Source organism: Dama dama, chromosome 12 (assembly GCF_033118175.1).
Source record: "Dama dama isolate Ldn47 chromosome 12, ASM3311817v1, whole genome shotgun sequence".
In the NCBI taxonomy this organism is placed as follows: Eukaryota; Metazoa; Chordata; class Mammalia; order Artiodactyla; family Cervidae; genus Dama; species Dama dama.
This window is the reverse complement of record NC_083692.1, coordinates 93,223,545-93,251,103: the sequence shown is the minus strand read 5'-3', so window position 1 is coordinate 93,251,103 and position 27,559 is coordinate 93,223,545. Positions and strand designations below refer to the sequence as shown.

At 41.2% G+C, this 27,559-nt stretch overlaps 2 protein-coding genes across 2 annotated transcripts in view; one reads left to right on the top strand and one right to left on the bottom strand.

Moving 5' to 3' along the window:
* The window catches only part of IQGAP2 (IQ motif containing GTPase activating protein 2), a 298,400-nt gene that overhangs the window by 209,542 nt on the left and 61,299 nt on the right, over positions 1 to 27,559 (top strand). Inside the window, exons 14-17 of the mRNA XM_061158141.1 lie at positions 12,635 to 12,725; positions 17,756 to 17,923; positions 22,286 to 22,428; positions 24,276 to 24,446. Coding sequence (XP_061014124.1) covers positions 12,635 to 12,725; positions 17,756 to 17,923; positions 22,286 to 22,428; positions 24,276 to 24,446 — 573 coding nt within the window. The remainder of the gene's footprint in view (positions 1 to 12,634; positions 12,726 to 17,755; positions 17,924 to 22,285; positions 22,429 to 24,275; positions 24,447 to 27,559) is intronic.
* On the bottom strand, positions 915 to 8,728 carry F2RL2 (coagulation factor II thrombin receptor like 2). Its single transcript, XM_061158142.1, has 2 exons — positions 8,469 to 8,728; positions 915 to 3,521 (listed from the first exon to the last, which is right to left on the bottom strand). Exons 1-2 carry the CDS (start codon positions 8,530 to 8,532, stop codon positions 2,449 to 2,451), a joined length of 1,137 nt encoding a protein of 378 aa, XP_061014125.1. The 5' UTR covers positions 8,533 to 8,728; the 3' UTR covers positions 915 to 2,448.

Here is a 27,559-nt window from a genome sequence, read left to right as displayed (position 1 = left end):
ATCTTTAAAGGCATTTCTCTTTCTCTGCTCCTTCATTTTGACACGTTGTTTTCTCAGCGCATTCTCTTTCCCTGGAAAAAAAAACAAAAACCTGCTTCTGTTATTTAGTGGGAGTCTCTCTTTGTCTTTGAAACTCTGCTGTTTTGATACCTGTAAATTTTCAGTTGTGTTTCTGGGGCTGTTTCTGTGCCTTACTTTCTGAAAGTCTGGCCTTGGAAAATAATAGAGGAAAATTACATTACTGGTGTTGTCAGTATGAAGTACAGCTTGTGCCAAAGTATATAGCCATTAAGAGTCAAAATGGATGATGTCAGTAGAATGCTCAGTTTTATCAAAGATTGAGGGCAGTGATGTAAATTGATGAGAGTTCTTGGTCCTCGATAACGGTATTTCAGGTATAACCTTGCATACGCACCAGACTCCCTCCATTTCTTGAGGGAAAGGCTGGGAAGTGGGCCTGGCATATGTTTGCAGAGAGCACACTTTTAGGTCTAGTCACTGGAGGCATTGAATTGTCAGTTATTTTTAAGTTGAAGCCGTTTCTTGCAAATTTTGGGAGGCATATGAATTATACACCCCAAAAGTTCTCTTTTCCTGTATATATGTTTACTGCATAAAAGTTAAGTATGCTTTTAACTAGTGAATAGTGTTGAATTTTTTTTCTGTAGGTAAACCTGTATTACAGTTCACTATTTTGCAGTTTGCAGAAAGCAATTTGCAGAAAGCAATTCCTTCCATTGGGGTTTTTGTCATCTTGAAAATTATCTTAGTTTATTTTTGCTTGCTTTAGTGTTCATCTTAGTTTTACTCATGTAACCACACAGATACTGTAAATGTTCTTTGTGTGCATTTTTGTATTTTTTGTAGTCTAAGTCCAATGAAATAGGAAACTCTGCACACTCACAAATTGGCATTTAAAATGTCTTTTATTGTTTTGATGGGCACTACAAAGTGTACGGTCAACGCACATTCTTACAGATTTGAAAATTCATCTCACAATCCTTTATGCCCTTAACCACTAATAATCACCTTCTGTCTGATCTCTAAACTGAGGGAACGATTATCACAAAATATCATTTTCCCATAAAACCTATGTTTAAGGACAAAAAGAATGGAGCCATTATTTTAAACTTATAAATGACCTCTTGAATATATATTCTTAGCTTTCTTTTTTTTTTTTCTTTTTTGAAGTGGCCAACCAGAAATAATATGCCCTTGTCGTATGGTTTACCTTGCCTTCTCAGTATGAATTTAATTGGCTTTCATGCTGTTTAGGTGCCTTGAGATTTTATCATTTCATTCATTCAGCCACAGGATGTGCAAAGCACGGAGCCTTGCCCCACAGACCCTGGGGAGACCTGGGGCCTCGCATTGTTGCCAGAAACCTAAAGAAGGGAGATGACAAGCCCCTTCTGTGCTGCACATGGTGCTTAGTAAGTGCTTATGGAATTAGAGTTTGTATACAAGTGAGGTCTCTAAAGTTCCATAATAAAAATACAAAAAGAAGGTTTTTGATGGTTCCGATGAGGAAAGTGAACTTCTGGATAGAGAGTCAGGGAAGAGTGGCCCTTTGAGGACTTCGAGAGATGGAAAGAATTAAGGCAAACCTATTAGAAATAGCTTTCCAGTGAGGGGCAGGGGCAGAATGAGGAGACGTGTAGATTACAGCAGAGGGAGAAGCTCAGCCTTGCTTACATCCCATGCGTTTTTTGGTAGATAAAATTAGTGTCAGTCCTGAATGCTAATCTGAATCTTTATAATTTACTCCAAAGCAGTGAATGGTCAATGGAGGCTTCTGAACTGGGAGATTTGAGTGATATATTCAAACTGGCATTTGGGGAAGATTAATCATGGAGACCCACTCCAGTATTCTTGCCTGGGAAATTCCGTGGACAGAGGAGTGTGGGAGGCTACAGGTCATGAGGTCACGAAAGAGTCAGACATGACTTAGTGACTAAAGAACAGCAAATCTAGCAGTGGCCTGAGAAGTGGAGGACAGGCTGAGAGAGGAGGATGGTTAGAAGGCAGAGGTGGGCCTGGATGACAGATGTACTGAGAGATTCTGTACACACAGAGTCTGCTGGGGAGGCAGAAGGATTAAAAATGACGCCAGATACTAAAAACAGAGATCTTAACCACCCCCGCTGCACCCTTACCCTCTGTTCCATCCTCAACCTTCAAGTCATCTAGAGTAGAAATCTCTTAGAAGTAGGGAAGGCAGATCTTTCAAGAGCTTGAAGTACCAGTCAGGCAGATGTGTCAGTTGCCATAGAGTAGAGATATCTTTTCTCCTGCATTGACACTTTTTTTAAAAAAAAGTTAAGGCATATGTAATGCTTTATTTTGAAGCATTGTGTTTTAGGAGCTCAAAAATGGAGCTGGAGAATAGAGCGCTATGCATATGTTACCTCAAGAATGTATCTTTTCACAAATAGCGTTCCTTGCTCTCTAAGATGATTTCACCATTGTAAGGTAAGCGGTGGAGTGATCTGTGATTTTCGACATGAGAAAATAAAGGAATGGGTCTAGGCAACTATTCAAGCTGCCGAGGCACAAAGCTATGAGATAGACAAAGTATAAGGCATCAGCGTCGCTGTGGTAGTAGTTCGCATGGTGAATAATAAGGATGATATTGCTTGGAGCAAAGCAAACGGTAAAAATCACAAGAGTGAAGAGACTCGCCTTAATGTACCACAGCCACCTACGATCTTTTGCATTCAGCGTCCAAATGATGGCTGTGTAGCAGTAGATAATGACCAGAAATGGAATTAAGAATCCAAAGAATGCCAGGCAGATGAAGTAGTAGAGCTGGAAGGACGACGAGGACTCACACGTGTTGTGGACATCAAGGCAGGTGGTGATGTCTTGCTGGACAAGATAGTACTCCTGCTTCAGAATGAAAAATGGCAGCATGTATAAGAAAACCGTTGTCCACACCAGTCCGCATGTTAGCAAGGCATAGGTGCGCTTGGGCAGTCCCCGGTAGGTGAAGGGATGGACAATGGCTAGGTAGCGGTTGATGCTGATGCAGGCGAGGAGCAGAATGGAGCAGTACATGTTGCCATAGAAGATGACCGTGGTGGCCCGGCACACGACCTCGCCAAATACCCAGTTGTTTCCATTGAGATGGTAAACTATTCTAAAGGGGAGTGTAACACAGAAGAGCAAGTCTGCAATGGCCAGGTTGGTGTAGAAGACGGTCATACGGATGGTTCTGGTCCTGAAGAAGAGCAGCCACAGGGTCACCGCGTTGGCCGGCATGCCTACTGCAAACACCAGGATGTAGATGGCAGGTATCAACTTGGTGCTTAAAGGGCTGCTCAGGTACCCCATGGTAGCATTATTCACATGGAGATTTGAATCAAGTTCTTCAGGGCACTTGATTTTTACAGTTTTGGTGGTACCTGTCCAGCCTTCTATGGCAGAAAGGGGGAACTTTTCAAAAGCATTTTGGGGAGCTCCACGGAAACTCTTAACAGGTAAGATTGACTTTGCCACAATGTCTGCATCATATTCCATGCCTGTAATTGAAAAGAACTATTAACATATGATTGATCACTGAGGGATATCTATTGTTCAGGAGACAATAAAACTAGATTTCCTATGCTACATAATTTCTGTAATGGTAGAATTTAGGATCCTTTTTATTTTAAACAGTCATTATAAATCAGGTAATCAACAGGAAAGCATTTAATGTATATCATATGCCCCAGCAGCATGTTAACCCATGCAGGAACCCAAACTAGATGACAACTCTTTGTATGTAAGGAATTATAATACTATAAGAGGAAACAAAAACAGCACTTTAAACCATTATAGGCTAATGTCATATTGATTATAAACTGTATAGGCATTCAGACAGTATTTAATAGATTTAGGTGTTGGGGCAAAATGTCAAGGAAGAGATGAACATGAACAAAGATGAAGCAAGGTACATAAAGAGGTGGAATTTAATAGAAGAATAAGAATCTGGTAGGTGATGAATGGCCATGGGCATTGTGTAGGCTGATGTGGGATCTAGGAATATCAGATAAGTTGATCTAGCAAATGTTTATTGCATGTTTATATGCCAGTGAAGCACAGTTTTAAATCAATACCATTCCTGTCTTCAATTCTCACACTAATGGAAAAGATGGACAAAAACACATTCTTATGCAAATAAGGGACATCTGACAGGTGAAGTTGAAAGAGTAGGTTACAGCCAGATCTCTGAAGGGCCCCTAAACTGTCTTAAGAAATACACATGCCCATTCACAGATGCCGAGGTTGTATGCAGACAAAATTGTGGACAGAGGGATAGCCACTGAGGTAGACAGCATAATGGCTCCCCGAAGATTCCATGCGCTAATGCCTGGAACCTGCAAATATGTTACTTTCTGTGGCAAAAGGGACTTTTGTGGATGTGCTTCAGAATTTTGAGATGGAATGAGTACCCTGGATTGGCCAGTGGGCCAGATGTAATCATAAGACTCCTTATAAAAGGGAGAAGCAAGAGGGCCAAAGTTGGAGATCCTGGAAAAGGCTCTGCTGCCAGCTTTGAAGGTTGGAGAAAGAGCCATGAGCCAAGGAATGCGTGTGCTTTGAGAGAGCGACTATAGCAAGGAGACAGGTCTCTGTTGGAGCCTCCCTGCTGACACCTTGATTTCAGTACTTGTGACCTTCAGAAATACAATAAATCCCTTGTTTTAATTTTGTGGAAATTTGTTACAGTAGTAGTAGAAAACTAATATAACCATGATTTGACGTGTGTCCAAGGTCACTTTGATGACAATGTAGAGAGAAGGCTAAGCGGATACGAAATGAGAGGCAAAGGGATCTGATTTGGAGGCTTTGTTGTAGTTCAGTCGCTAATCGTATCTGACTCTCTGCGACACCACGGACTGCAACACACCAGGCCCTTCTGTCCTTCACTGTCTCCCCGAGTTTGCTCTGATTCATGTCCGCTGAGTGAGTGATACTGTCTAACCATCTCTCAGTCCTCTGCTGCCCTCTTCTCCTGCCTTCAGTCCTGCCCAGCATCAGGGTCTTTTCCAGTGAGTCAGCTCTTTGTGTCGGGTGAGCAGAGGATTGGCGCTTCAGCTTCAGCATCAATTCCTCCAGTGAATGTTCAGGGTTGGTTTCTTTTAAGATTGAATGGTTTGATCTCCTTGCAGTCCAAGGGACTCTCAAGAGTCTTCTGCATACATGCATACTCAGTTGCTTCAGTCACATCGGACTCTCTGTGTCCCTATAGACGGTAGCCCACCAGGCTTCTCTGTCCCTGGGATTCTCCAGGCAAGAATACTTGAGTAGGTTGGCATGCCCTCCTCCAGGGATCTTCCCAACCCAGGGCTTGAACCCACGTCTCTTATGTCTCCTGCATTGGCAGGTGGGCTCTTTACCACTAGCACCACCTGGGAAGCCCTGAGAGTCTCCTCCAGCACCAGAGTTCAAAAGCATCAGTTTCTCAACACTAAGCCTTCTTCGTGGTCCAACTCTCACATCTGTACATGACTACTAGAAAAACCATAGCCTTGACTATAGGGACCTTTGTTGGCAAAGTGATGTCTTTGCTTTTTAATATGCTGTCTAGATTTGGAGGCTACTGTAATCGTTTCAGCTCAAGTTGGTGGGTTACAGGGATGGAGTAACAGCAGTGGGGAGGTGAAGATGACACATGAGACTCGGTAATGAAGGCTCAAAGGGACTTAACATCTGGAGATGGTGCAAGGGGAGTAGGAAGCAAAACTGACTGGGAGGTTTGTATTCTGGACAACATTGGAGGAGAGGCAAATGGAGCATGGTGCAAGGCAGGGGGGCTGAGGGTGCAACCCAGGGCGAAGCTAAGATCTCAGTTTTGAATATTCCTGAGTTTGAATTGCTGGTGCAATATTGGAATGAGAATGTGCCATGACAGGTTAGACTTAAATGTGGAATCCAAAATTTCAGGAGCCCACATGAAAAGTATGGGCCTTTTAGTCTGGGTAGCGACAGTACTTTGATTTTGTGCTTGAATGTACTATAGGGAGAGACATGAGAAGAAATAATCCAAAAGCAGCCTTAAGGGAGAATGCCAGATTTCAAGAGGGGAGGAGACAAAGGAAGAAAAATCAGAAGAGGAAATTGATGATTCAAGAAGTTGGAAATGAAGAAAAGAAAGAGTATTAAAACAAATTATGTACTACAAATATTTGTCACTTAGATGGCACGTTAATACTAATAATCTTAATTCTTGAGAGAGCAATTTTAAAAACAAAGTAAACCTTAACACTCAAACCTGCTTTTCATTATGTAATTTTCCATAAATTAATCCTTGACGTGTAGAGAAAGTAGATTTTCTCACATTTCTAACATTACCTTAAGACGGGCTTTTATGCTGAATATAAACCTAATACTTATAGCGATTTAAAATGCCTTACTCTGCCAGTTACCTCTTTTCACATGAGCTCTGAATTCCTACATGTTGAATCCTGGAGGTTAGTTAGTGTTTAACACCCTGTCTCTCCTTCAAAGCCCATTTCTCTTCTGGCTTTAATCTCCACCAGTTCACCCTCGGGTGAAATTGAAGTCTCCCTCATAACCTTGAGATCACAGAAACTGAATTCGGGGCGTAAGCAGAGGGTGTCCTTGTAAGGGAAGAAAGATCAAAGGGAAGGAAAATTGGGGAAGCGGCTTTCTTCGGTGCCTGTGTGTAGAGGTGAACTTAGGAGGCACGCTGAGTGCCACTCAAGTCCTTCTGCTCACTTGGGCCTTTTGGAAAATTCTCGCATCTGACATCACCCGAAGAGAAGGGCCTTGTCAGGCAGGCACAGAGTTGGGAAATGCAGGCTGAAAACATGGTGTACGAGTTACATCCCTTCAAGATCTGGTAAGAGAGCCGTTGGAACCCCGTGTTTGTCTGTTTTCGAGAATTCCAGTGATTGAGCAAGACAGCATGCCTGGAAACCTGCAGAACAGTGACTCTGTCAACAAGCCTCGATTCCATGTCCATGAGAATTCTGGCTCTGATCCAGCTCGAAGAAGTCTTTTACTCCTTCCAGCCTGGTTTTCCTTAAGAACTAATGCTTGTTAAATTATGTGTGGGTTTTTTTTTTTTTTTTTTTCATTTATTTGAGTGTTTTATACAGGTCCATCTGACGTTGATGTCCCTGAAATGTGTTTCAACCTGAGCAAAGGTTTTGGAGAGGGACTGAGCCACAAGGAGGAGACTTCAGCCACTAAACAGGGGGGGCGGTCTTCCTCCCCTTTTCTCCCCAACTCCTACTGACGAAAGCAAATTCACCGCCTTTCACTTTGCCTCCTTTTATTTTTTTTATAAAACTTTTAAACTGAAATATAGTTAATATACAGTGCTGTATTAGTCTCAGGTGTATAGCAAAGTGATTCAGTTTTATGCATATCAGATGTGTAATATATATATTCTCTTTCCGATTCTTTTCCCTTGAGGTTATTATAAGATACTGAGTATACTTGCTTGTGCTATACAGTAGGTCCTTGTTGCTTGCTGTTTACCAGTTTTATATATAATGTACATATGTTAATCTCAAATCCTAATTTGTCTCCCCTACCTCATGATCTCCTTACTTTGTCAGCCTTTAAATTCCCCCCTTTTCACGTCCAGCAAACCCCACCAGCACCTTGAAGGAACCACCCTTGCAAACTTCTTTGCTCTTCTGCTTGATTTCGGTTCATCCACTCCCAGAAGGAGCACTCACTCACCTCTAACTCCCACACGAGCAACTGCTCTCCACTGGTTCTCTCAACCCTGTCCTCAGACCACCTCAGCGATTCCAGTTATCAGTGTAGGCAGCATTCCTTTATAGAGCCTTGGAGTTTTTTGGTATAACTTTTATCTTCCCTATTCACTGCCATTTACTCCCATCAGCTCTCTGGTTCCTAAAATGTTCGCCAGAGAATGGAACCCCGACAGTAAGGAGGTTGTGGATACCCCTGTCCCAGGTCGATTTAGAGCAAGCAGGAAGTTACAGGCTAACATTGTACTGAGTGAAACAGAAAACACATAGTTCTTTTGAGAAATGCTAATTCATCAGCATCCGTGATTATTGAAAGCAGACCGACCACTCTGTCTTTCAGGGAGTATTCTTGTTTTTCTCATTTGTGACTAACCAGGAACTATAACGTGGGATATTTTTTTAATCGCCTTTTAAAAATGTTATTCTTTGCGATATCAGGGGAAATGCTTAGAAAAACAAAAAACTTAAAGAAAATTGATTCTTGATTTAATCGTAGAGCTCTCCTGTCTTGACCGTGGAACAAATTTTTAAATACGAGCTGAGAACAGTCTTGGACAAGATAGGAATAGTGAACAAACTACATCTCTTCACGTCCATGAGTCCCCCTTTTAATAACTAAGATTCCACTCTGCCTTTGGGGATGCAGTTTGTGTGAAATGTAGAAGAGATTAGATTTGGTTGACTCTTGGGACACAAAGTAGCAATCCCACCGGACAGCATAAGAAAAGAGCTTACCGCTTTGACAGGAAGCAGGGGACAGAAGCAGTGCTCCCACGGCTGCAAAGAGGACGGCTCTCATCCTGATGCCAGCCCGCTCTCAGATGTGTGAGATCAGGGGTGGGCCTTCACCTGGGCTCCATGTGCCGGCACCCTGGTTCTCTCTGTGGGACGGGGTTCCGCTGTGCTGTGGAAGGAAGCTCGCCCCGGTCCTCTGCAGGGAAAGGGTGTGACAGCGCCCTGCATGACTCAGGCTGAGCCTGCGAGCGTGTTCCTCCTCCGTGGAGGAAGTCGTGTAACTCCTCCCACCGCTCACAGGCCCTTCTGGGCAGGAGCTATAGTTCCCACCCCGTGTATTTCTGTGCATGGAATGAACGCAGACAAGAGCAGTCCGTAACGGAGGGAAGCTGGAAGCAGATGCTTAGCAGCAGTTAAATTGAAATCTGTTCCTTATCTCATTTTTACCCACTTTAAAAATTAAGTCCCAGGGTGCCATTTCTACCTAGTAACTGAGCTGTCAGAAATTATCCTTTTCCTTTTCCTTTCAGCTATTTCAAATCTTTTTAGATTCATTATGTGATTGTAAACTAAATGAATCACGGAAAGCAAGCTTTTTTTTTTGAAGACGTTAAAGTGGTTTTCAGCGCTTGATTACTTTGAAAATTTTCCTTCAGTGTCACATTGGTCTGAGTTTGTCACCAGTGCTTGGCCAAAGCTTGGTTTCATTGTGTTTTGTTTTGCCATAGGTCATCATATTCTGAGCCATTCAGTAATTCTATAAGCTCAGATCACTAGGGATCCCCCCCCAAAAAACACTATTTGATTAAACTAAAATCATAGCACAACATTAAGATGCATAGGACTCCCTTTATCCAATGGGTATTGGTGAGCAGGTTTACGCTAAACTTTTTTTTCTCAACTGTTGTAAAATATACATAGCATAAAATTTGCCATCTTAACCATTAAGTGTGCAACTCAGTAATGTTAAGCACACTCACATTGTTTCACATATAAGCTTTTACGTGTGGTTATATTCTGGAGGATATAATTTAACATGTTGTTAAAGAAACTGCATTATAACAAATTTTCCTATAATTAACAACACTGAAACACTCATCTAGACAGCCCAACAGCTTGTTGACTATAAAAATGTAGCAAGAATCAGAAAATGCGAATTTCATGAGACTTAAGGATAAAGAATAAGCTGGGAGGAAGCTGATCTGGGTGAACTTTTCACATCTTATCGCACCAGGAGCTTTACAACCAAGAGTGAGTGTTTTACGTATATTGCCATGTGTGAAATAGATCGCCACGCCAGGTTCAGTGCATAGACAGGGTGCTCGGGGCTGGTGCCCTGCGATGACCCTGAGGGATGGGATGGGGAGGGGGCTGGGAGGGGGGTTCAGGATGGGGACACATGTCCACCCAGGGCTGACTCATGTCAATGTGTGGCAAAACCACTACAGTATTGTAAAGTAATTAGTCTCCAATTAAAATAAATTAATTAATGTTTTTTAAAGTCAGTGCTTAATACTTCAGCCAAATAATACACAATTACCTGGTAACACAGTACAAACTGAGGTAGATTTTAAATTATTTACGATTTTCTAGGAAACCTCTAAATTCCGGAATTTATTACTTGATTTTCAGATGGCCTACTTTCTGTTGACTTAATCCATCTGTAACTTGTATATTGAACCTGGCTTTTTAGCTGGAAGGAGAGACTTGAACAGGCTTCCCTGATAGCTCATTCGTAAAAGAATCCACCTGCAGTGCAGGAGTCCCCAGTTCAATTCCTGGGTCAGGAAGATCCCCTGGAGGAGGGATAGGCTACCCACTAGTTTTCTTGGGTTTCCTTGGTGGTTCAGATGGTAAAGAATCCACCTGCAATGTGGGAGACCTGGGTTCGATCCCTGGGTTGGGAAGATCCCCTGGAGGAGGGCATGGCAACCCACTCCAGTGTTCTTGCCTGGAGAATCCCATGGACCGAGGAGCCTGGCGGGCTGCAGTCCGTGGGGTCGCAGAGAGTCGGACACGACTGAGTGACTAAACACAGCCCAGCACAGAGCCTTGGCCGTCCTATGAATACCCTGTTTCCAGTCTTCCGGTGATCAGTTGAAAGGAAGACCTTACACTGGGAGGCTTCAGTTTTTACCCTTGGCTTTGCATTTAACTCTAGCAAGCTCTCGCTGCAGTGGGTCATGATTTAAACTGTTGACTTAAATTATTTTGATTTGCAAAGTCTCTGTTGGGTTCAGCTTATAAAACCTTCAGCTTTGAAATGGATTGTAACTTTCTTCTCATCTGAGTAAAAGTTTGTATGGTGCATCTTCTACACTGGTAAGAAGAAATTTGGTAAATACCCTTCAGAAAAAAAAATCTGAGAAAGACAAAATGAATTTGTGTGGAGCTTAGTTTTTAGGCTGTACCTGGGGGAGTGGTTGGGTTCTCTCTGGCTTAGAAGCGGAGGAAAAATATTTCCTGTTCCCCTGTCCTTTCACCCTCTTCTACTTCTCAGCTTCCCATCTTGCTTCCTGTTTGAACCTTCTACATCCATCCTCCCAAAAGATGGAAAATCTTATTAGCTGGTGGTTCCGACGTGGCAGATCCAGCTAGAGGTGATTGTGGAAGCAGGAACCAAGCCTTCATCCATGGTCTTCTTTAATCTGGGGGTTACAGGATGAAATAGCAGATATTTCATCTCATTTTCACCATGTGTCATCTCTTAATAGGCTCTGAGGGAGATAGAGTTGAAGCCTGCCGAAGATGCTGGTGCAGGTTATTTCTCCTTCCTGCCCCCCATCCTTCTTGAGTCCTAAATGATGGAGCTGGTTCTGCCTGGCTCCAATGAACCACCCTCTGTTCATCACAGTCTTTCTTTAGGCTGTCGCACAAGTAGGCAGATATTCCCAGGTTTTTAAAATGAAATGTCTCATCTTCTCTAAAATACTTAATTTCTACCAATAACAAGATTTACTTGTAATCTTAAACAAGTTTATAGGAAATGCAGTTGCTATCTGGAAGCCTTCTTTAATTACGTTGCATTCTGGCACTGCCTTTGGAGTAAAATCAGAATCATCCCTTAAAGTAAAAATGAGTAAAGGTAACTCAATACCTTTCTACTGCTGCTTCCCCTTCCTTTCTGAAGCTATCCTTAACGACTTGGTCTTTTCTCCCCCTGCATCTCAACACTGATAGAAATTCATCTCTTCTTGGCTATTTCTAAACTATCTATAGTTAATATTGCTCTGATCACATTGTATTATAGTTTCTTATTTTTTCATTATGGTTGGTTACAGAATATTAAATGTAGTTTCCTGTGCTATACAGTAGGGCCTTGCTGTTGATCCAGTAATTATAATTTTTGATGCACCTGCCTCTTCTGCTAAACCATTAGCTCCTTGAGGGTCATCACCATGTTTCTATTCGGATACGTTTGTTCTTATTTTTGTCCCTGTGTCTGATAAAATCCACGTATCATTTTTTCCCACAAATTGAAAGTGTTCTGTGGCCCCCTGAGTCACCCTGGGAGCTGTAGTTACTGAGTGATTGGGGGAGAGGATATTTGATTGACCGGGGTAGTCAGAGAAGCCTTTTTTGGAAGAGGTAGCATTTAAATTAAGGCCTGAATGCAAAGAAAAAACCAACAGCCACACACCTGGGGTAGAACGGTGGGATCTGAAGGAGGCTGGTGTGAGGGTCCGGAACAGTGAGTAGCCAAGAGGGAGGTAAAACCAGAGGGATGAGCAGGACCGCATCCTTAGACGCCCACAGTCCATGGGAAGGGAGTGTCGTTTCCTTCAAACTGCTGGAGAGAACCTCTGACGGAGTTTCGCAGAGGAATGATGTGATGAAATGTCCCTTTTGGGAAGGGTCATCTGGTTCTCGGTTGAGGGCCACTGGGGTTGAAGTCGACATGGAAACAACAAAAGCAAACAGGAGATCGACACGGCTGGCAAGTGAGAGATGAGGGAGGGGCGGACTGGACTAAAGGGGCGCTTGTGCAGAGGGGAAAAGTGGCCCGGTTCGGCGTGTTTCATCAATAGTTCGTACAGTGTGTGGCCATGCTGGGTTGCTGCTAAAAAAGAGTGTGGAAATTTAAAGTGGCTCCTAAAAAACCATTGTTAATTCTGTTTCATCATCATTCACTGTTTTTTTCTTTTATTCTGTGACCACATTCTCAGGACCCTCAAAGTGCTTCTAAAATTCTTTGGCTGGATGAGATACAGCATGCCGTCAACGAGGCCAACAAGGACATAAACAGCGCAAAGCAGTGTAAGCCCTCGCCGCCGCCTGCTGCTGCAGCTTCGTGCCTGCGTCTGGCTATCCCCCTGAACTTCTGTTTGAATTCCTAACTTTTAAAAAGTGTGCCATTTTTAATTTCCGAAAAGATACGAACACTCACCTATTTTAATTCTTGAGTTCATATTTATACAAAAATAAGATTGGTCGGTTGCACTGGTTTTTGCAGTTGAGTACTATTTCCAGCAGAATCTGAAGTTGTACTTGAACCAAGTCCAGAAAGCAAAAAATAATTTCTCAACTCTTATGTTTATAGTATAATCAAGTCGATTTTCACCTTAACCCTTAGAAAGCTAGACCATCCTGCTTTTAATAAATGCCTGTCCTCCCTTCCATGCCTTCCATTGTAATAGCATTTTTCAAAGAAACAGAACTATATATATTTTTCCTATGGAAAAAAACTACATATGTAGCCATGTAGTTTCTCTGGAAAGCAAGTATCTAGTACTGTCTAACTATCTCTACATGCATATATATAGAAAAATAAAGAGAGATTTCACTTAAGAAATAGGCTCATGTAATTGTGGACAGGCTGGAAAGTCCAAAATCTGTTGTCTGGCAGAGGTCAGGGGACAGCACAATCACCAAAGACAAGTGGCCGTGGTTAGTATAATATTAATAGATAGCAGTCAAAGCAATAATTAGAAAACTCTGACACAGAGACCTATGGAATTTGCTAACTGATTGTGGCATTCCTAGAAGCGAAATAGACAGTCTACTAAATTCTTACTTGATTTGTACAAGTGGAAGAAGAGTTCTAGGTCAGGTGAGTGGGAGTATAACTTGGATCATAAACAGAAAGTCCTGGTCCCTCCATCAGTTCCCGGACTTGAGCCATTTACAGACCCAGAAACCCTAGAATGAAGGAGGGACTGGGTTCCCTTGGGGAAGGACCCTGGTACGTTACCAACATGTTATACCCTACTGTGGCGACTGTGCTGGGGGAAGGACACAGTCAGGCGTCTCAGAGATTACTGGACTCTGGCTCTGAGCTGACCCTAATTCCAGGAGACCTGAAACTTCGCTGTGTCCGCCAGTCGGGGAGGCTTATGGAGGTCAGATGGTCAGTGCAGTGTTGCCCGGGTTCATCTCACAGTGGGTTTAGTGGGTGCTGAAACCCACCCGAGGGTTATTTCCCCAAGTCCAAAATGCATAATTGAAATAGACATACTTAGCAATTACCAGACCCCCCACTTTGGCTCCCAAATAATAGTTTGTGGTTTTTTTAAGCATCTATTTTCTTAGAGGATAATAAGAAAACTCACATGGTGATTGGGGTGATATGCTAACACTCTCCATGTATAAATAACCTATGTAAATTAAAATAAGATTCCTAAAATTGTAGTTCATTAACCTATCCATTCATGACATAATTAGAATCTATCCTATTGTATCAGAGCATAGAATGCTTTTGAGATGCCTAGCCTTGCTCCAGAAGCCTTGCTTTGAAACGTTTCAGGCATTTGTGAGGAACATCTGGTTTTTATTTCCTTAGCCTGAAAAATATGTGTATTTCTCCAACCTGAACTCTTACATCCTTAGGATCTTTGAAGTCTCCCCGTTCAAACGTTCTAATCCTTAAGAAAAAAATAAAATTAAGCTGTGTACATAGAGATTTAAGTTTATATATTAAACCGAAGGCATCCAAAGTTTGAAAAAAAAACACTTTTAAGAAATTATATTGTCATAAAGGCACTCAAATAGACTAAAAAGGTTATAGTTTTTCTCCTAGCGATCAAACTAGTTTAGAAATTATTTTATTCCTTTTTTTTTATGTTGTTCTTATACTTGACTTGCAAATATTAAGTCGATCCTCTTGAGACTCACAGTTCTGTTTACTATGAATGTAAGAGATTTTTCTCAAATGTGTGAGATTTGTGTGCCCCACACTTGCACATTTAAAATCCTTTCTTCTACTTCCATCCTGTTCCTTAAAAGAGTTGATATAGTGTCTTCTATGATTTATAACAACAAAAAGATGTTCTAAAGATAAAACTGCCTATATTCTTACACTGAGATGAGAATTTTCCAGTGTTTTCAACAAGGAATTTAATCTCACTTTTAAAAGCATTCTTCATCCTTTGTATGAAGACTTGAAAACAAATTCTGGTCACATGTTGCGATTATCAGACCCACTCCCAGATAATTTGTTGGCCCATATGTTTGACCACAGGCAAGATTTGAAAGGGCACAGTAACTCAAGTCTTACTTCTGGCCCGCTGTCCGTTTTCACTGGAGCATCTTGCTTTCTTCGAGTAGATTTGTCTGTACTTTTCACTCCTCCAAGCAATTTCATTCAGCCATTATCCATGATTGTACCCTACGGAGTCTTTCTAGACTTTTCCCCCATGGTGCTCTTTACCATGAAATTTCAGTACCACTAATATATACCTGGCTTATGTGCCGCATGTAGATATGTGCCTTTACATATAAAGTTTTGTTCTGTTTTACTTTCTCTTCCTAAGAACCAATTTTTACCCTACTGGGGCTTATATCACCAATTTTGAGAATGCATGCCTTAGAGAAGCCTTTCTGACATATGGATTAAGACATAAATATATTTTTGGATCTTAGATTTGGAGGAGGTTTCTTCATTTGTTCCATAGCAGAAACATACCTGACTTTCTGGATATCATCATTTATGTGTCATTCTCAGCTCTCTGCAACTTAATTGCAACCCATAGCTTAAGGAAAAAGCAATCAAAATAGATGTCTCAAAGCCTGAGCACAGAACTGATCAAAAATCAACTCAGTGGAGACCTCGTGGACAGCTGCTTTGAATCTGTTTATTCTTATCTTAGGCATCAGTTCAGTTCAGTTCAGTTGCTCAGTCGTGTCTGACTCTTTGCAACCCCATGAATCGGAGCACGCCAGGCCTCCCTGTTCATCACCAACTCCCGGAGTTTACTCAGACTCATGTCCATCGAGTCGGTGATACCATCCAGCCATCTCATCTTCTGTCATCCCCTTCTCCTCCTGCCCCCAATCCCTCCCAGCATCAGGGTCTTTTCCAATGAGTCAACTCTTCTCATGAGGTGGCCAAAGTACTGGAGTTTCAGCTTCAGCATCGGTCCTTCCGATGAACACCCAGGACTGATCTCCTTTGGGATGGACTGGTTGAATCTCCTTGCAGTCCAAGGGACTCTCAAGAGTCTTCTCCAACACCACAGTTCAAAAGCATCAATTCTTCGGTGCTCAGCTTTCTTCACAGTCCAACTCTCACATAAGGCTTACCTATTGGTTATGTCTCTACCCAACTCAGAAGCTATGATTTACCAAGAAGTTGGGTGCTTTAGCTGCCCTGTGCAGGCATTCAGACAGGAACGAAAAGTGAAAACTGACAGTGGTGTTGGAGGAAAACTAAGAAGAGGAGGAGTTTGGGACCATTTATTGCAGGAGCGAAGTAGCCCAACACTCCATAGTCTTTGAAAATATCACATTATCACACAGTATAATTTTGATGCCTTAAAGAATTCTTCTGGCAGCTGTCAGCAAACATTAAGCACCAAAAAGGTACCAGGGACTGTGGGTAAAATGATGAGCAGGTCCGAGCAGGACTGTTTTATTAGATTTTTCCCCAGGGCTTTAGTTTTCATGGAGCAGGATTCTGTTAAGATGAAGGTTGGTACCTAAAGGAGTCAGCTTCAGTCATCTAGAAGATTACCCCATGGACCCACTGCTTGTACATTAATACATATACTTGAAAGAACTGTATGCCTTCATAATAACCCATCTTTTAAGGCAAATAACATTTCACTGGGTTTGATAAAGCTTTTCGACATAATTCATGTGAGGATCCTTTGTCATTTCCTTGTTCTTTCCTCTTCCCTGAGACCACAGACTTCTCAAACACCAGGACTGCCTTTTTCTCCTCCTAAGCTTTCCTGGAGAAGAGGAAAGGGGGCAGCTTCCCCATTCCCCTTACCTTCTGTATCTGAAAGGACCCACCACTCTAGCTTTTGTTCAGCAACAACTCGAGTTGGCCACTGAAAGTCTTTACCCTCCACGTGCTCCTCCAGATTGCATGATTGGACTCATAGGTGTCAAAAGTCAGACTGTTTTTCCTGCCACATCAGCCTTCACAGTTCTGTGCACATCTGAATGTAATTTGATGACAGCAATATGCCATTTAGCATTTTATGGCAGAGTTTGACATGTCTGTTTAAAAAGAAAGGAAAAAAAATCTTTCTCCTCTCTCTTCATCAAGATGTTTTTTTAATCTATAAAGTATTTTAACCTGGTTTCTTCCATTTTTTTGTTCTACCTTTCTAACCCAGTACATTTACAGGTTGTGAAGATAGTAGGTCCATTGGGGTGTGAGGCGGGGGGGGGGGGGCAGGCGGGCAGAATATCCTTACCTAAACTAGATGGTAAAGCATTCACCACGTTATCTTTCTTTAGGCAACCAAGAGTTGAATGTGGTTTTATTTGTGGGGAGACGCAGACATTTGCAATGGGATCGCGTGCTTTCTAGGTCTAAATTGGTTCCAGAATTAAGTTTCTGGACCCCACTGCACGTATCCACCAGCTCTGCCCGTTGCCTTTCTAGAACAGTCATTCAGGTTGCTAAGGACAATCTTGAAAGTATACTTGCGCTGTACCAGAGAATGTCAGGATTTCTGTGGCTTAGATAGCGTTTCACTTATTCTAGTATAAATACATGTTTTCGTAAAGCTTATTCTCAAATACTGATTAACGACCCGCATAAGGGCTGCATATCTACTGTCAACATATGTCCACCCTATTTCACAGATCACCACAGTGGACAGAACCTAGTGCCTTGAGATCATACAGGAGTAATGAGAAAATACTGCCCCTGTGGATTTTATTCCTCTTACAACCTGAACAGTTGATGACTATCTCGAATGTATGCAGTTTATTCTCTCAAAGGATAAACAGGTTTCATACCAATGCATTCCTAAAAGGGTGACTTATATCTTTGCATGCCTCTAGGGTGAGTAGAAGATAATTATTAACAGAAACATTTCTTTTTCATTACCCAGGGGTTACACTGGTCGTCGATGTTAATCAGTTTTTGGAGAAGGAGAAGCAAAGTGATATTTTGTCTGTTTTGAAGCCTGCCGTTGGTAATACAAATGATGTAATCCCTGAATGTGCTGACAGGTACCATGATGCCCTGGCAAAAGCAAAAGAGCAAAAATCTAGAAGTGGTAAGCTTCTTCATTGTTTAACACAAATTAAATAGCACTTTGAATATGGTGACTTCTGTGGTATTGTGTTATCTTAGTTTTGAGACAAATAATCGCTTTCAAATGAGTATTTCTGAATGTTTGTCATCTCTGGTGAAGGAAATTTTTCAGTGTTTCTTATCCTTTTTTGTCTTTTGGAAATCTGTGATTAACCTGGTGGCTATGGTGGGTGCCATATACTCGAGAAAATGCAGTATTAAAAGGAGATTTTGCTTCCTATCAGTTTTGCCATTGAGCCATCCTTCTAGTGGTACAAACTGATTTTTACACTAATATATCTCTCCATCCTTTCTGAAACACAGGATACATTATTGTACATTTATTAATGTACATTAATACATTATTAAGTAGAAGTAGAGAGTAATCTTGAAAGTATAAAATGAAATGCAGCAAATTGGTCTCTGTTAACCTTGGCATATACTTAAGCCTATTCAATCCATGAAATGTTATCTCTGGAAACTGTTTTAGATCATGAGTTTCGGACTCATTTTTCAGATTTAGAAAATCACATTGATGGCATTTTGGACAGAGGGAGAAAGTGACAAACCCAATGAGATTAATTTTTGGCAGAGATAGCCCATCATCTCTTTAGTATGACAGGTTTTTGTTGAGCACTTGCTGTGTCCTGCTGTCAAGGATTAAGGTATCTCCTGACTCAGGCTGACGTTTATTTGTGCCACATGTACATAGTACTTTTCATCTTTAGAAAGTTGCTTTGACAATATATAGCCTTAGAAGTGGAACGTAAGGAAAAAAAACAAAGCTTTTTTTAATTCATTGGAAGTCTGTCCAGAACTACCGTATGTACTTATCATTAGCCTGATGTATTTCTCACTTGGGAATTCTACCCTCTGATGCAGAACAGTTTCTGATGGTGAAATGGGGACAGGGCTGCTGGCCATTCAGTCTTACTTGGTGTCTGATCACCCTTGAGCCCCTCTCTGTTCCCTTCACATCTCTTCATCAGTTACTGTAGTGCCCCCACCTCATTCTTTGTGAGGAAAGACTTGCACAACTGTATTTATGCAAGGGGTGATTTTCTTAGAGATGACCCATCATAATTTCAAATCCTTGGCCCACACTTAGGTTTATCTACTCTTCCCTAAACTTGCCTACTCCTTTTCCCAACTGCCATGTTCTGATCAGCAGAGGGAAAAAAATGTCCCCAGATAGCCAATTTAGAAACCTAGGCAATACCTTAGATTCACTTTTTTCTGGAAAAAAAAGAAGAGAGTTGGGACTTTTTTAGAGATTATACTGAAGCCATAGATGGATTTGAGGCATATGGCATCTTAGTACTAAGTCTTTTGATCCATGTACCATGGTACATCTTTGCTTTTAATTAGGTCTTTAATTCTTTGAACAATGTTTGTATTATTCAGTGTATAGGGCTTGCATTACTTTACTTGAATTTATTCCTACCATATTTTATTATTTTTGATGTCATTGTAAATATTTTCTTAATTTCATTTTGGGGTTGTTTCTTGCTAACATATAGAAATACAATTAATTTTTTTATTGAGATATAATTCACATACCATAAAATTTACTCTTTTAAAGTGTGCAATTCAGAAGTTTTTATTATACTCCCAAACTTGTATAGCTAACACCACTAGTTAATTCCAGAATATTTTTCTTATAATAAATCGAGCCCATTACCCGTTAACCACTGCTCCCCACCCCCAACTCTTAGCCCCAGACAATCACTAATATACTTTCTGTCTCTCTAATTTTTCCTATTCTGGACATTTCTTATAAACGAAGTCATACTGTGTCAGACTTCATGTAGCATGATGTCTTCAAAGTTCATTCATGTTGTAGCATGTATCAGTTCTTCATTTCTTTTATGGCTGATAATGTTCTGTTGTATAAATATGCCACATTTTGTTTATTCATTCATCAGTGGATAGAATTTGGACTTTTTTCTCCAGTTTTGGCTAGCCTAAGTAATGCTTATGTGAACATTTGTATGCAAGCTTTTACGTGGACGTATTTTCATAAGATTTATTTTTGATGTTGGTCTTGTATCCTGCAACCTTTATTCTAATAGCATTTTAGGTTCCTTAGGCTGCCAACTGTTTGTATAAATAAAGTTTTATTGTAATCCAGCCACACTCATTAATTAGTATGTTACTGTCTCTGGCTGCTTTCATGATACAGTAAGAGTCAAGTAGTTGTATGAGAGACCTGTAACACACAAGACAGAAATTACTCTCTGGCCCTTTATAGAAAAAGATTACCAACCTCTGTTCTCAGAGGAGGAGGAGAAGCTTTCTAGGGAATTAAAGATTAACTTTCATTTTCGATATAACTGTAAACATCGTTTGAGGATGTGAACAGGATGATTTATCCTTACCTCTTTCACCTCTGGTTCTAGGCTGTCTGTTTTTCCCCAAAGTGTTCACTCTTATGTAGATCACTTAGCCTTAGAGCTCAGTTTAGGTCTTATATAGGTATGATTTTGTCTGGAAGTCATCTAGAAAGCGTGCTTCCATATAGAATGCACATCACCTCTTAACTCACTGGAATCTTTCTCTCTTGTGCATCCTTAAAGGCCCATAAGTAGTCTTTTCCCTCAGTTAACAAACCAGCTATGTGCATTCATGCTATGTCGCTTCAGTTAGGTACGACTCACTGCAACCCTGTGGACGGTAGCCCACCAGGCTCCTCTGTCCATGGGGTTCTCCAGGCAAGAATCCTGGAGTGCGTTCCATGCCCTCCTTCAGGGGATCTTCCCAATGCAGGGGTCAAACCCACTTCTCTTACATCTCCTGCATTGGCAGCCAGATTCTTGACCACTAGTGCCACTTGGGCATCCCCAACAAACCAGCTATACTTCTTAGGAAAACTCCTTGAACCCTGTTCTGGCGATGTCCTCCTCAGCCTTTGACCTGACTCTAAACTCATACTTGATGTGAAAATGATAGAATTCTCTTTTTCTATTATTCACTGACATCCCAACCCAAATAAAGCCTTACAGTGCCAATATGGTTCGCTTTTAACCAACTAAGAACTTTTTGCTTCTCAGTTCTTATGAAAATAAAAGATATCCATTTCCACCATTTTTATTTGATTTCCTTCCTTCCCACTGAGAGAACTGCCTTAAAAAGTGTTCAGTCTTCTGAAAGCATTTGTGAATCTGATAACTATTGGTGATTGAAAGTATATAATGATTACTTGTCATCATCCATATTTCACTGTACAATATTTTTTCTAGTAAACCAGCATTTCTAAACAGATAATAGTTGTCTGATTGGTCATTTGAAGAGATACGTTATCTCCCTGTGGATCTGGGCATCCACAGAACAGTTGAGAGGCATTAAAAAACCAGGTGAAGAATCAACACACTTTAAAGGGCCTTAAAGTTATCTTTGCTTAGTTATTTGAATCCATTTAAATATTCTTTGAGGAAATTCACTAGGACTATGATTTTTACCTATAAAGGCAATTAGTCTAGTACTCACTTGGCAGCAGTTGGCTTAGCTTGGTCTGAAATTTTTATTTTTATTGTTGTTTTTAGTTCTCTGGTCTGAGACGCGAATTGTAACCATTCAACAAAATAAATAGATTGCTAAATCTATTTTGTCGTGCAAATCTATTTTGTTGATTGCAAATAGATTGCAAATATTCTTGACCAATTTAAGCCACGACTGCCATAGATGTTTTTCCCCCCTAGTATTGTCTCCCTGAGAAAATTAAGCCTGTTCAACATTTTGCTCCTGGTTTTGTGTGGTTTTGTAGGACAAGATGAGTCAGAGGGATCAGGAATTTTCCTTTTTCCCTGTTAGTGACCACAGTGGTTCTGCATGCCATTTTGTGCTTTGAATAAAGTTGTCTGCAAAGATGAGTCACTTCTCCTTTGGTTTAAGGCAGATCATTAAATAATGGGGCCGCCTTAAGTAGTGGGTCACAGCCCTTGTAGGCCGCTCCTTTTCGAAGAAGTTGCTGGAAGACATTCTAAACAGAGGATTCTTCCTCATCGGTCTCCCCATCTACTTGTGGTGCTATTCACGTCTACCTGGTGTTTCCCTGCTTGTTTAGTTTTCCTTCTTGCTGGCCATTTGTGACTCCTTTAATCCTCATGAGAAGTTCAATGTGCAGAGCTAACATCACTCTCCTTTTACTTTGGCTTGGCAGGGAGCTGCCATTGAATACACAGAATTCATTCCAATTTAATGACTCATTGCTAATGATTTTAACTTAGAGTATCTGAATGCCTGGAGGAAAACATCCTTGTTCAATTATTTTACTTACTGAAGAAACTACATTAATGTTAAAAGTTTCCAAGTTCCTCTCTAGAATTTAACAAACCTTTTTCTTTAGTGTCTACTGAAGGTTCATGGCTTAAAGTCACCCTGCAGGAGAAATATGATTACTACTACAATATTGATTCAAAAGAGAGTTCCTGGGTTACACCTGAACCCTGCTTGCTTAAAGAATCATGGCTCATGGGAAAAGAAATTGAGGTAGGAGGCTGCTGTTTGATGGGAAAATGTACTATATAAAGATAAGTGTGATTGCTTTTCTATTTTAGAATCATGGAATTGATGGGGAAAACTGATTTATTTGAAGGCTGGATATGGAGTAAAGTCTTCGTGAACTGCAGCTATGTGTGGCTGCATGGTTAATTACTGGTTTCTAGAATGTCTTCCATATGTCAGAGCAGCACCATAGAGCAGGGGGCAGATAAAGCTCTTGCCATTATGTAGGATGGTAGATTATCCTAAGAAATCAATCTTCAGGTTTTCCTTGACACCAGAACTCAATGAGTGGTAATTCCTTGGTTGTCAGTATTCAAGATATCTTATTTCTTTCCCCCTACCTCAGCCTATAACAGGGAGCAATATTCTTGAAGGAATGTTCACCAAGATTGCTTTGGACTTGAGACCAAAAGTTGGCCCCAGAAGATGTGAAACTTGCTCTTTGATCCCGGCATTGTAGTGTGTTTAAAAGAAAATACTTCTAATAATTAAATTCGTCTTGAAAAAAATAGAACTCGCACATAGATCTCATAGAACTGTTCAAATTCACCAGCAAGAAAGACACTGCAAGATTTTGTGGACAGATATTGTGCAAGATATTTACAGTAACTTACTAAAACTCAGAGAAAAAGCTGTAACTTGGGGTTGACAATGCCACAGAAATCCTGAATGACAAGAAGATAGTGAAAAATGTATTCATTTACTAATTTCAAATGTGTAATGTCCCACTTTTCACAGGAAAATGGCATGTGGCAATGAACTGTTAATGCTACTTTGTTGAAAAATGAAAATATGGCCAATGTTTAAAAACCATGTGCTATCATTGAAAGGATATGTCAAACTGTGAAGAAGCAACATTGAAAGATTAAAACTCAAGAGACAAAAAAATTGCTCATATGGCATCCAAAGATGCCCTAAGTATAATTTTGTGAAGTTATACCTGATCCCAGTATCAAGATTAATAGAAAGTGGAGGATCTATGCTGTTAAAAAAAATTATTCTAGTCTTTTTTTTTTTTTTCCTAGTCAGTCTTAAGTTACTGAATTTACTCTAGGCTGTACATATGTCTTCTTGTGAAAGTATTAATGCATCTTTTATATGATTTCACTCTTAATTGTTTAAATTCACCATCTGTGAAGTCCATTCACATGGATGGTTAAGAGGCATCTGCCATAGAAATGAGTCCAGTGTTTGCTGTCATTTCTCAAAGAACGTAAAAGTAACCCCAGTTCCTCATCCACATGAAGACTTCTCACAGTCCCCCTTCTTCCTTTCTTTCTCATTCATCTAGGTTTCCCTCTCTGCCCAAAAGAGTGCTTATCTTTCCTCTCCCAGCCCCTTTTCTTCTGCTCCAAGTCCTTTATTTTCTCCCAAATTTATTTGGAGTTTCCCCCTACTCTGCAGCTATCTGCTTCCTCTGGCCTGGGCAAGAAAAGCCAGAGGACTTCATGGGCATTGCCGTCTTTCCCTCAGGAGAGGGAGGAGGTGATGTGAACACTTATGTAATCATTCTTGTTTCTCTTACGCTCTGGGCAGCCCAGGCCTCAGGCCTGGTCCCTGCCAACATCATCTGTACATCTCCATCTCCAAATCCTGAGACCATTCAACCGCATTCTCATCTCCACCCAGATTTCAGAGGATTCTAAAACCATGTCGCTAGAAAGAAGCTGAGCCAGCTGGCTCACCCCTTGACTCTGGTCAAATCTGTCTTTACACTGAGCCGGAAAGAGCTATCCAAATCACTTTCTGAAAGATAGAATTTCCAGAAGCTGTTCTCTGTGCCCTTCTCACCTGATGTGTGAAGTATAACCATAAGAAATATCTCTTACCAGGACATTGTTGAGGATATCACTGCAGATTACATCCGTGAGAACATATGGTCTGCTACTGAAGACATGCTTCAGCGCTTCCAAGCCACAACCTCAGGACCCCTCATTAGGAAAGAGTATGAAGCTAGGAAAGCATTTTTGTATGAACAGGAAGAGCCTGTGGTCAAAATACAGGTACGTGAGTCATCTCCCGCTTGTAACAGACAGCGGTCATATCCCATGAAAATGTTTTATTTAATCACAGGACCGTCAACTACCAGCATTCTAATAAACAAATCTGACCGAAGATCATGTCCTTAATGAGTGCCCTTGAGTCTACACTGTTGAATGCTCCAAGATGGGAAGGATGTTGAATGACTTTTCACCTGTTGTCTTCTGGAACGTATTTGGGACGCTGTGAATAGTCAATCAGGGGAATACCTGAGACCTGAATTGAAATCCTGTTTCTCTAAAGAAACTAGATATCCTTCTGTCACCTACTGTCTAACCTCATGTGCTTTCCAATTGGTTTTTTAGTGGTTAGTGGATATTGAGTGGCGTCTGAGTTTCTATGCTCTAAAGAACAGAAAAGTGAAGTGAAAGTGTTAGTCGCTCAGTCATATCCAACTCTTTGCAACCCCATGGATTGGGGCCCACTAGGCTCTCTGTCCGTGGGAGTCTCCAAGCAAGAATACTGGAGTGGGTAGCCTTCTCCAGGGGATCTTCCTGACCCAGGGATTGATCCTGGGTCTCCTGCATTTCAGGCAGATTCTTCACTGTCTGAGCCACCAGGGAAGCCTGAAAAACAGAAGAGCTCATGAGATAGATGTAGCATCTCTGAGAGTATCTTCTCTCATATAATCTCTCATTCATTCTGCAAGAAGCATCCTCTTTCCGAAGCCCTTTGTTGTGAGCTCTTCTTAAGCTTGTGTGACTTGTCCGAACATTCTGGTTGGCAGGAGGGGAGCTTGCCAGATTTATAGATGTTTCTGTTCTGTGTTCCGCTAGCATCCTCTTTCAGCCACCATGCTGGTTTTTAAAAGACTGTGCATTTGTCCTTTTTTGTGTGTCCGAAGTGATATTGTTTTTGATGGGCGGGGTTTGGTGGGTTTTTGCTTTGGCCAATAACTTGCATTTCCTAAACTGAAAGTTTTTAAAAGAGCCTCTTTCTTGTGATCATTGGCATGCTTATCTGCGGCCCCACCTAATTATAATATTGTGCAGGGAAGAAGATGAGTTTTTACAACTTTTGTATTCTTATGGTTTGCAATCAGTAGATGCTCAAATGTCTGAGTTTGCAAGAGCTTAAGGTGTTAGAGGGCAGGAAATATTAATTTTTTAAGAAATTTCTTCTGTAAAGTTAATATTCAAAGGAATTTTCTAGGTAAACTTGTTTTTCCATTCTTCTTTTAGTAAATGATAGATAAAACACACAGGAAGTGAACAAAATCTTAAATATAGCATCATCCACACTGATGCTAAGACTCCACTTCTGCCCCAAATTTGAAGAGTGTTAACTGGTGTGGCATAATTTGGACCAACCTCAAGCTCCTCTCCAGTCTGCCCACAGCTGTGTTACAGTTAGAAGACAGTCTGAAGAGCCCGCTAGTGTCCAATCTGCCTGATACCAGGACCCAGGGCCAAAGTCACGAGAGAGCTGGGGAAGAGCAGAAACAGTAACTTGGAGGCTTTCCCCCTCACCTCAGTGGGAGCAGCAGTATTGAAGAAGAAGCCATTGCACGGTAAAGTCACTCCGTGATGACTTGTCCCTGCCTCTTCTGACAGTTTTCTAACGAAAGAGGGCCTGAGGTTTAAAGGCAGACCGTAACCTAGGGAGGAAAATGGGCTGACCTAGAAAACCAGAAGACCGTGAACCAGAGGGGATCACACTCGTCTCGTTTTTTTGCCAAAGTAGCTGATTCACTCTGGATTAGAATGATGTGCAATCTGAAGGTTCCCATCTGTAGAACAGTCCGAACTGCTTTGTTGACTGAGTCAGCCCCAGACACAGCGGTCTTTTAACAAACTCAGTAGCTCCACTGCGCTGCCACCCTCAGTCTCCTCCTCAAGAACTGGGTTTGGACAGAGGATACATATCATCAGGAGCCAGTCCTCTGTCTCGGGTGCTTAGGGGGCAATTCAGACGGTGCTCAGGTAGACAGGGAGTGAGGTCAGTGAGACTCTGTATAGCCAGATTATTTCTGAATGGTGAGTAAAAAGAAGGCTCTGGTAAAGTGGCCTACATTTAAGAAGTGAGCCAGAGAAAAAACATCTGAAACAAAATTTTATATCAAAAGAAAAAGAGATATAAATTAAAATATAAATGAGGTAAACATTTAAGGAAATTCTTATCCCAGGAGACACACAGAAAAATTATACTGAAATTCCTTTTGCTTTTAATAAACTTAATATGACACATGAATTTAATGAAACAAGACAGCATGATAAAATAAGAAGATACCCAATGGCTACAGAGAGGAAGAAAAATAATGACATCCCAGAATGTGAATAGATTTATGACTGCAGAATGCAAAACAGATACTAAAAAGTAAATGAAACATGTGGAGAACTTGAGGGAAAAACGCTCAAAAAGCTGAGGGAAAGAATAGATGGCTTAAAATATGTTGTCTCATCTGAAATTTCCATTTCATCTCAGGGTTGTGGGAATTAAATGGGATTCCCATTAGTGGGAATTAAAGTGGGATAATTCATAACAGACTGTGACCAGTATGCAGCTCTTAAGGGCTCAACAAGTGTTCGAAATGACGAAGTGATCAAGATGGTGACTCAGGAGAGGGAAGGGGAAGCCGGCACCCAGCACGTGGGATGGCCTGGAAGAGCTCAGAAAAACCACGGGGGGAAAGGCTTAGCTACAATTTTCTTTTTTTCCTTGAACTGAAGAAAGCTGAAATGCCACATTGTAGGAAAAACCATTAAGAGTGACAAACACCAAACTTGGCCCTGAGAATTACTAACTTACTGAACCTCAGGTCAGAGAGTGCCGGAACATCCCAGCAAAGAAAAAGAAACAAGCTTCTCTGAAGCAAGAGCAGGCTGTCGGGAGGCGTGTGGGGCTGGGAGGGTGAGGGTGACACGGTGGGGCAGTCCTCTCTTACGTTGTTTGGGTGTAGTTGACTACCCTTAGGTTGTGGGGTTGTACCTTTAAGCAGAGAGGGAAAGAAGATAAATGGCTACCAGGGAGGTCACAGAAGAATAGCTGCTTCAGAAGTTGGTAGTTTGAATATTACTATCCTATGTGCCCAGTTATGAAGCAAGGCTACCAACTTGGCAAGCAGGTTTTCCAGAGA

Bases quoted from the DNA above. Each gene is read 5' to 3' on its own strand.
- F2RL2 (XM_061158142.1), bottom strand. From the start codon at position 8,532: ATGAGAGCCGTCCTCTTTGCAGCCGTGGGAGCACTGCTTCTGTCCCCT. The intron at 3,522-8,468 runs GTAAGCTCTTTT...TTTCAATTACAG, and splicing joins CCCTGCTTCCTGTCAAAGCG to GCATGGAATATGATGCAGAC.